The 9,828-nt window shown below is 37.0% G+C and overlaps 1 protein-coding gene across 1 annotated transcript in view; it reads left to right on the plus strand.

Annotated features, from left to right (window-relative positions):
- TACR3 (tachykinin receptor 3) overlaps positions 1 to 9,523 on the plus strand; it is a 77,924-nt gene extending 68,401 nt beyond the window's left edge. Inside the window, exons 4-5 of the mRNA XM_006066877.4 lie at positions 6,810 to 7,006; positions 8,804 to 9,523. Coding sequence (XP_006066939.4) covers positions 6,810 to 7,006; positions 8,804 to 9,116 — 510 coding nt within the window. The 3' untranslated portion in view covers positions 9,117 to 9,523. The remainder of the gene's footprint in view (positions 1 to 6,809; positions 7,007 to 8,803) is intronic.
- Positions 9,524 to 9,828: the final 305 nt, after the last annotated feature.

A 9,828-nucleotide genomic window follows, 5' to 3' on the forward strand; every position in this document is an offset into this window, starting at 1 on the left:
AAATGTGTTCTTTGAAACTGAAATAACAAAAAAGCCCACCTAAATAATCCAAGATGCAGTACTTTATATTTTGATGTTTGTCATTAATTTTTTCCATATATTATTCTTGAGAATATTATAATTTGCTAATATGAAGCTAGAATAAGCAAGCATGTAATTTTGACCTAAAGAGATACATTTGTCATTTAAGGACATCAGTGCAGACAAAAGTTACAGAGAAGTAGTAGGGTATAGTCATGGGATGGTTCTTTAAAACACGCTCTGAGATTTTAATCAAAACAGGATGTTTCTTCTCATTACAGGTTGACCATTTCCAATCTAGACATTTACAAAGAATAAATTCTGCCTTGAAGAGTATAATTCCCAGATTTTTTTAAGGTTGGCAATATTTCATTTAATCTCCTAGCCTGATCCATTTTTCTTTTACAACTAAAAACTCAAGATCATCCATCCTGCATTAATTTAATATGATAGATAAGAACAGCTGCAGGCATTCCAGTCTAACCTGCACAAGATATGAAAATCAAAGAATGTTTTTCCCTTAGATACCTGAATAAAAGTGCCCAAAGCTTATTCTCACTAACTTTTGATATGCATTCAATCCTGCCTATGTGAGTAAAGTGGATTCTAAACTATTAAAGAGGGGCAGTGTTGTTACAAGAGCTACTTCACTTGTCCCACCTCCCTTCTTCCTCTGCTAGTAAGTGCCTGTACCAAGGACAGGGTGGCCACAAGTGTCCATGTTGCCATGGAAAATAAATCCCATTGCCTCAGAAGCTGGCTATGTCTTTCAGCTTCAAGGAATACCCAACACCAATCCATCTTTGTATCAAGTCACAATAAAATTTGTTAAGGCATGGTGAGAGATTTGAATAATCTTCATCCCAGTCTCTTATTTGCCTAAAACATATCAAGTCTACCAACTTTCCTGAATAGCATTTAGAGCCTATCTGAGCTAGTGCCACTATCCAGCCATGAGACATGGGGGAACTGAGCAGTTACACATCTATCATTGCTCAAGGTTTGTGCTTCAAAGTGCTCTTTCCCTTGCCTTTTTATGAGGAAGATGATTACAATTTCATGATTTCAGTACTTCATAAAGCAAAATAATTCTGTCAACCCAAGAGACTACTTTTGCATTTACATCCAACCTGTGGGCCTGAGAGTTTGATATCTGAAATCATTTCACAAAATTTTATGAGCAGAGACCCACAGTAATGATTAAAACTTTGTATAGCAATAAATAAAATATAGCAGTTGTTTCACTGTGAAAGATCCATTCTCTTAGATTCTTTTAGATTTTTCCTAAAAATCTTCAAATAGGCTTCTAAATGTCTTGCAACAGAATCCTTAAGGTCATGTGTATGTGAATTATAAGTTATCTGATACTGTTTCTACACATGCACTTTAATTTTCCTTCTTTTTGGACTTCTTCTACATTGATGGTTGGCAGTTACATTAAAAGATTCTGATAGCCTTTGCAGCTCTTCAGCTATTGTTGGAAAACAATTTCATGCAAAGGTAGTTTGCAGTTAGTCTGCATAAAAGCAATTTTATGTATATTTGCTGATACTGTATTTAACATAGTAGCTTGAACCATGTTCACACTGTCATAAATATTTTTTCTTGCTCTTAACACTTATTCAGAATGAAATACAATGCATTCATGCATCCAAAATAATATATTGATAACATTACTTTTGCACTCATACACATTACTTGAATTTGTTTGCCTGGAAAAGGAAATAACTCATTGTATATTACATATGCTCATCTAAAGTTGGAGGACAAATGATACGAGTAATTCATAATGGAGTAAAATCATGAGCATCACCTAATCAACTACATGTCTTTTAGTTTCTTTCTTTTTTTATTCAGTTTAATTAACTTATTTTTCAAAACTCTGAACACCAATTTTGTGTGAAATCTAGTCTACATGACTGAAATATGTAAGTAAATAAGACAAGCAGAAAATTCTTGCTTTTTCTTTAGTATTCTCGCATAAGGAGACACAAAGTAAAGAATACACATGACACATAAACTGAAAATAAAGAACAGGCTAAGGGGTTTAGGGGAGTGTTGGAAGGACAGATTGCAATTTTGAATAGGCTGGTCATAGAAAAAGTGATAATTGTGCAAAAGTTTGTGGGAGAAGAGGTTGTTAGTCAATGAGAATAACTGGGGCAAGAGGGAAGGGAGGAGCTAGGGAGCGTGGGGGAAAGCTAGGGAGAGGGAGGAGCTAGGGAGAATAATTTTGGACAGGACTTCTGTGCACCATGTTGGAAGAACAGTATGATGTTCACATACTCAAGAATGAAAAAAAATCAACCAAACCCATGTCATTCAGCCTAATATTCCCTGATCTACAAGTAACATGCATTGAGTCATTCTTGCTTATAATAAACGAGTAAATGGGCTTCCCTGATAGCTCAGTTGGTAAAGAATCTGCCTGCAATGCAGGCGACCCCAGTTCAATTCCTGAGTCAGGAAGATCCGCTGGAGAAGGGATAGGCTACCCACACCAGTATTCTTGGGCTTCCCTTGTGGCTCAGCTGATAAAGAATCCGCCTGCAATATGGGAGACCTGAGTTCAATCCCTGGATTGAATATCCCCTGGAGAAGAGAAAGGCTATCCACTCCAGTATTCTGGCCTGAAGAATTCCATGGACTGTATAGTCCATGGGGTAACAAAGAGTCCGACAGGACTGGGCGACTTTCACTTTCAAGGTCCCATAAATATTATTTTTTAATTTATTTACACATGTTTATATTCACATTTCTATGTACTTTAATTTATATTTCAATATTTTTCATTATATCATAATCTTTTTCAGGTTAAGGAATTGGTTCTCTACCCATTATCTTTCTCTATTATGTTTTTTTAGACCCAATAGACATTCAGTAAGAGTTATTAATTGTAAGCAGAAAAAACAGACTAAAGAGTCTGGGTTTTAAAAAAATCTAACTTAGATTTCATGAATCACAGTGGTCAAGTTTTTGGCCTTTGCCTTAGCTTCCTAAAGTCCGATTGAAAATCAATTAGTAAGTTGTTAGATGTGTGAAGCATTGTATAAATGTAAATTATATTTAAATATGCCCCTTACTTGTATTCTACAAATATATAAATTAAAATGAGAGAGATAAAATGCAGAATTCTGAACACAGTTATTCAGAAAAAAAGTGCAATTGAAAAAACATGGGAAAAAAATCAAAACATTTTACATTATGTGGCTATTGATGGCATTTTGTGAGCTACTCATCTGGAAAAGCAAAATGGCTGTCTGAGGAGGCCTTACAAATTGGTGTGAAAGAAGGGAAGTGAAAAGCAAAGGAGAAAAGGAAAGATATACCTATTTGAATGCAGAGTTCCAAAGACTAGCAAGGAGAGATAAGAAAGCCTTCTTCAGACATCAGTGCAAAGAAATAGAGGAAAACAATAGAATGGGAAAGACCAGAGATCTCTTCAAGAAACTTAGAGATACCAAGGGAATATTTCATGCAAAGATGGGCTTGATAAAGGACAGAAATGGTATGGACCTACAGAAGCAGAAGATATTAGGAAGAGGTGGCAAGAATACATAGAAGAACTGTACAAAAAAGATCTTCATGACCCAGATAATCACGATGGTGTGATCACTCACCTAGAACCTAACATCTTGGAATGTAAAGTCAAGTGGGCCTTAGAAAGCATCACTACGAACAAAGCTAGTGGAGGTGATGGAATTCCAGTTGAGCTATTTCAAATCCTGAAAGATGATGCTGTGAAAGTGCTGCACTCAATATGCCAGCACATTTGGAAAACTCAGCAGTGGCCACAGGACTGGAAAAGGTCAGTTTTCATTCCAATCCCAAAGAAAGGCAATGCCAAAGAATGCTCAAACTACTGCACAATTGCACTCATCTCACACGCTAGTAAAGTAATGCTTAAAATTCTCTAAGCCAGGCTTCAGCAATATGTGAACCACGAACTTCCAGATGTTCAGGCTGGATTTATAAAAGGCAGAGGAACCAGAGGTCAAATTGCCAGCATCTACTGAATCATGGAAAAAGCAAGAGAGTTCCAGAAAAACATCTATTTCTGCTTTATTGACTATGCCAAAGCCTTTGACTGTGTAGATCACAATAAACTGTGGAAAATTCTGAAAGAGATGGGAATACCAGACCACCTGACCTGCCTCTTGAGAAACCTGTATGCAGGTCAGGAAGCAACAGTTAGAACTGGACATGGAACAACAGACTGGTTCCAAATAGGAAAAGGAGTACGTCAAAGCTGTATATTGTCATCCTGCTTATTTAACTTCTATGCAGAGTACATCATGAGAAATGCTGGACTGGAGGAAGCACAAGATGGAATCAAGATTGCCGGGAGAAATATCAATAACCTCAGGTATGCAGATGACACCACGCTTATGGCAGAAAGTGAAGAAGAACTAAAGAGCCTCTTGATGAAAGTGAAAGAGGAGAGTGAAAAAGTTGGCTTAAAGCTCAACATTCAGAAAACTAAGATCATGGCATCCAGTCCCATCACTTCATGGGAAATAGATGGGGAAACAGTGGAAACAATGTCAGACTTTATTTTGGGGGGCTCCAAAATCACTGCAGATGGTGATTGCAACCATGAAATTAAAAGATGCTTGCTCCTTGGAAGGAAACTTATGACCAACCTAGACAGCATATTAAAAAGCATAAATATTACTTTACCAACAAAGGTCCATCTAGTCAAGGCTATGGTTTTCCCAGTGGTCATGTATGGATGTGAGAGTTGGACTATAAAGAAAGCTGCGTGCCAAAGAATGGATGCTTTTGAACTGTGGTGTTGGAGTAGACTCTTGAGAGTCCCTTGGACTTCAAGGAGATCCAACCAGTCCATGCTAAAGGAGATCAGTCCTGGGTGTTCATTGGAAAGACTGCTGTTGAAGCTGAAAATCCAATACTTTGGCCACCTGACGTGAAGAGCTGACTCATTTGAAAAGACCCTGACGTTGGGAAAGATTGAGGGCAGGAGGAGAAGGGAACGACAGAGGATGAGATGGCTGGATGGCATCACTGACTTGATGGACATGATTTTGGGTGGACTCCAGTAGTTGGTGATGGACAGAGAGGCCTGGCATGCTGCGGTTCATGGGGTTGCAAAGAGTTGGACACAACTGAGTGGCTGAACTGACTGAACTGATCTGGATTTTCAGCTCTGATGGCCAATTTTTATCACCTAAAACTAGATATCTAGATGTTACCATGATTAGACCCTTGGGAAAGCTTTGCCTTCCACACTGATCCATTTCATGCTTTGTCTATTTCTAGAATCATGTCTCTCATGATTTTTAACCTTATCAACTTTCATCTGAATCCTCACTTGCAATCAAATGATGAACCCAGTACTTAAATAATGTATTTTCATAGTTTCAAGATACTACATAGGTCATTTACATCAGGACTTTCTCTGATTTGTGTTCTAATATGACTATGGGTAAACCTCAAAATTATTTCGTTTAATATGCATTATTTTAAACTTTTTACAAATTCCCAAAAGAAGTATGAACAAATTTACTCAACAGATTGGTTGAGTAAGTGAGAAATATTAAATGAGGTTATTCTAGAATGTTGTTACTAACTTTTCCCTTTCACTTAGAAAGCCAAGCCAAGCCACTTGGCTTTCTGTGCACTTTATTCACTGTATTGATCACTGTGATCACAGTAATCACTGTGTTGATTACTTTGAGTCTAGCAAATTTTATCCAATTTTATCCTATTTAGAGACATACAAAACATCCTCCCACTCAACTTCCTGTTACAAATTGTATAGTCATTCCTTATTCATTCATCTTATATCTAATTATCTATCTCTAGCAATATATTGGAGAAGGAAATGGCAACCCACTCCAGTGTTCTTGCCTGGAGAATCCCAGGGATGGGCGAGCCTGGTGGGCTGTCATCTCTGGGGTCACACAGAGTCGGACACGACTGAAGCGACTTAGCAGCAGCAGCAGCAGCAATATACTAGAAACTGTGCTAGATGCTAGGGATATTAAGATAACTAAGAATTCTCTATGCCTTTTAGGAATTTAAAGACTGGTGGAGGAGAGATTGCATTCTACTTTCACAGGAGCTTTCAAACATATTGTAGTTCAAAAGTGTGGAAAGAGAGGAAATAATCCATGCTTGCCAAAATCACAGAAGTCGATATATAGACCAGGTGTATAAGCCAACTGCCTACTTACAAATTTAAAGTTAGTGATATTTTCTCAGACTAACGTGAATATCCTTTATCACTATCGAGAGAAACCTTTCCCAATATCCGATTACAAAAGAAACCAAATTAACATTCTGAAGGTTTCCCAGTGAGCATGGCATTAAAGTAAAGAAATCTGAATAGTCATGAGCTATACTCAGGCAATAATAAATATGGAGGAACTTGCTCAACCCCTACAGTCTGATACACCCCAACTGTCACTCAACAGTCTGTTTCTCTAGATAGAATGTCTTCACTCTTTATAGTGCGGGCTAGCACAGCCAAATCCTAGTTCTTTCTCCTGTCTGCTCCCAGGCTCTTTGTTGTTTTATAAACACTTATTTTCTTCGAGCCAATTAAAATATATTTATATTTGAGTGAGTGCCACCCATTCACGAGGTGACACAAGAATCCTTTCTTGAAACTTAGGTAACTCTCCCGATATTACCTTGCCATTCTTTAACTTATTGACTATTTCTTAGGCACGCCATATATTTAACTGTATCGGTAGCAAAATATGATTTGCGGTAAGCTATTAGAACTAAATATTGCCAAAAATGACCTCTTTCTTTCTTTCCAGGTTGTAAAAATGATGATTATTGTTGTGGTGACATTTGCCATCTGCTGGCTGCCTTATCATATTTATTTCATCCTCACTGCAATCTATCAACAACTAAACAGGTGGAAATATATTCAGCAGGTCTATCTGGCTAGCTTTTGGCTGGCAATGAGCTCGACCATGTACAACCCCATCATCTACTGCTGTCTGAATAAGAGGTAAAAATAAGATTACCAAATGCAAGTTCCGTGTCACTTTTGGCTTCACTGAAAGCATATAATATTGTTTAAGCTTCTTGGTACACAGTTAAAATTCAAAAGGAATGGAAAATTGAAAACTTCACTGAGAGGAGCACAGAGCTAGGTATTTTTCTAGTGAAAAAGTGAAAGTGGAAGTCACTCAGTCATATCTGACTCTTTGCGACCCCATGGACTACACAGTCCATGGAATTCTCCAGGCCAGAATACTGGAGTGGGTAGCCATTCCCTTTTCCAGGGGATTGTTCCAACCCAGGAATTGAATCCAGGTCTCCTGAATTGCTAGCAGATTCTTTACCAGCTGAGACACCAGGGAAACCCAACTCCTCCCTATTTAATGAACTATCTCACCTTAACAATTACCCCCTCAAAACAATGCTCTTGGGGTTTCTAAATGGCTGATTTCTATATACGCCGAATTCTCTCTCCAAATCCTTCAGAATTTTACTTGTCAAAGAAAAAGAAATGTCCTATTATTAAAGGAGGTGAGGTGAGGATGTGCTCAAGTTCTCAAAGAAATGAAGACACTTTGTAAAAATGCACAGATGGAGAGACGATGGCATATGTGAGTGGACCCTATTAAGAAGGGTGTTTTGTAAATAGACTTCAAAATAGAAAGTGTCATAAGAGTAACAGAAGCAACACTAAGGAGAAGAATCCCAAACCTCCCTCCAGTATGATGAAGTCAGTGAGTAAGACAGGGTGCAACCTCTGGAAGAGGGGAAGCTAGTTTTAAAGTGAAGTTGGAAAGAAAAGGAGAAATATTCACAATTAAATTTAAGACTGGGAAAAAAAGGTAAACTTTGGTTTCCAGATTAAAAACACCTTAGTTGTAAGGTCAGCACATGGAGGTTAAATTTCATAAGGTGAATAATTTCCTTAATAAACCAATATGGTAGACAAGTGGGAATGAGACTTCGTGTAAGTAGCTACTCAACCTAAATTCTCAGCTGTATTTTAAGTTAGACCTCTACCACACCATTCCTTAAGTTTCTTAAAAATATTATTTAATTCTTACTTTTTTTCACTAATTGCACAAGCCATATATCAATTCAAATAACCCTAAAAGTAGAGCATATGTTTTTAATCAACTTCATTTAATGGCTTACAAAGCCAAAGATTTTGCACTTTAATATGCAGTTAGATAAAAACATCCAGCTGAGCAATTAATTTTAATACTAAATGAGACTAATTTATAAATGTGTAATTATTACCATAAGAATCTATTTCAAACTATGTCATTTTTCAGGGCCGTACCCAGAAAGCTTAATTCACTTATGCAAGTGTATAAAATTATTGAAGAAACCCACACTGCTTCTTTGGCATATTGATTACTGATACTGCACTTTTACTCTTTGACAACTTGCTTTTGATCAATGGGAAATTAAGATTCAATTCAAACAAAAAGGACTTAGAAAACTAGTACCAGTACTGTGGCATAAATTCTAAAAGTTAGACTAGAAAATTAAATTCAAAAAATGAGTTGGCTTAATTGCGTTGAGCAGAGCTTTCAGTAGAAGTTGAAGAAAATGTCCACGATACTGGATGCTTGGGGCTGGTGCACTGGGACGACCCAGAGGGATGGAATGGGGAGGGAGGAGGGAGGAGGGTTCAGGGTGGGGAACATATGTATACCTGTGGCGGATTCATTTTGATATTTGGCAAAACTAATACAATTATGTAAAGTTTAAAAATAAAATAAAATTAAAAAAAAAAAGAAAATATGACTTTTTCTTCTTGTGGCCTACTTCTCCTCAGATTTCGAGCAGGCTTCAAGAGAGCATTCCGCTGGTGTCCTTTCATTGAAGTTTCTAGCTACGATGAGCTGGAGCTCAAGACTACCAGGTTTCACCCGACTCGGCAAAGCAGCCTGTACACTGTGACCAGGATGGAGTCCATGACGGTGGTGTTTGACCCTAGTGATGCAGATAACACCAGATCCAGTCGGAAGAAGAGAGTGCCTCCAAGAGACCCAAGCTTCAATGGTTGCTCCCGCCAGAATTCCAAATCTGGCTCCACCACTTCAAGTTTCATAAGCTCACCCTATACTTCTGTGGATGAATATTCTTAAATTCATTTCTTGAGTGGAAAGAGTAGAGTGAGGTCATCATGGTGTCACCATAGTGTCCACATTCTCCTGATTGCCAGCCCTGTCCTACATAGTCTGTAAAAAAGAGAGGCAATTTTTAGGCAATGTGTTTCAACTGAGAAAGGTAGCATTTGAGTTTAGCAAAGACAGTATTAAGGTATTTGACCCCTCAAAAATCAAATGGGCTTTAAATTTATTCTTTGAAAAATTTAATAATTGTATGTAACAGAAACATATTTCTGAAAAGTATTTGTAAAGAGTTTCATTTTTCTCATTGAAAAATTGCAATATATATTTGTGACACTAAAGTGACATATGATTTCCCCAAAAGATTAAAGAACCATAAAAATATAATGATGTGAACGAATAAAAATAAAATCTATATAAAATGAAAATTTTCATCTATAGCTATTAAAGAAAAAAGTTATATGACTTATTTTACAACTAAAATGATGGGAAATTAACCTCTTAGAGTAAAAATTGATGACAATCTTTGCTAAAGAGAATTAACTCTGTAGGATAAAAATTTTTTGAGATTTAAAGATATTCGCCATGAAATATAATTGAAAAAGAAACCTGATCAAACTATTAGGTAGCTGCACACATTATTCTCTTTATTTTTCTGGGAAAGTGGCTTCAAAAGAAAAACATAATCGTTTAGTTTTTGACTATTACATATTTTAAAGAGCCAAAC

Source organism: Bubalus bubalis, chromosome 7, assembly GCF_019923935.1.
Source record: "Bubalus bubalis isolate 160015118507 breed Murrah chromosome 7, NDDB_SH_1, whole genome shotgun sequence".
In the NCBI taxonomy this organism is placed as follows: domain Eukaryota; kingdom Metazoa; phylum Chordata; class Mammalia; order Artiodactyla; family Bovidae; genus Bubalus; species Bubalus bubalis.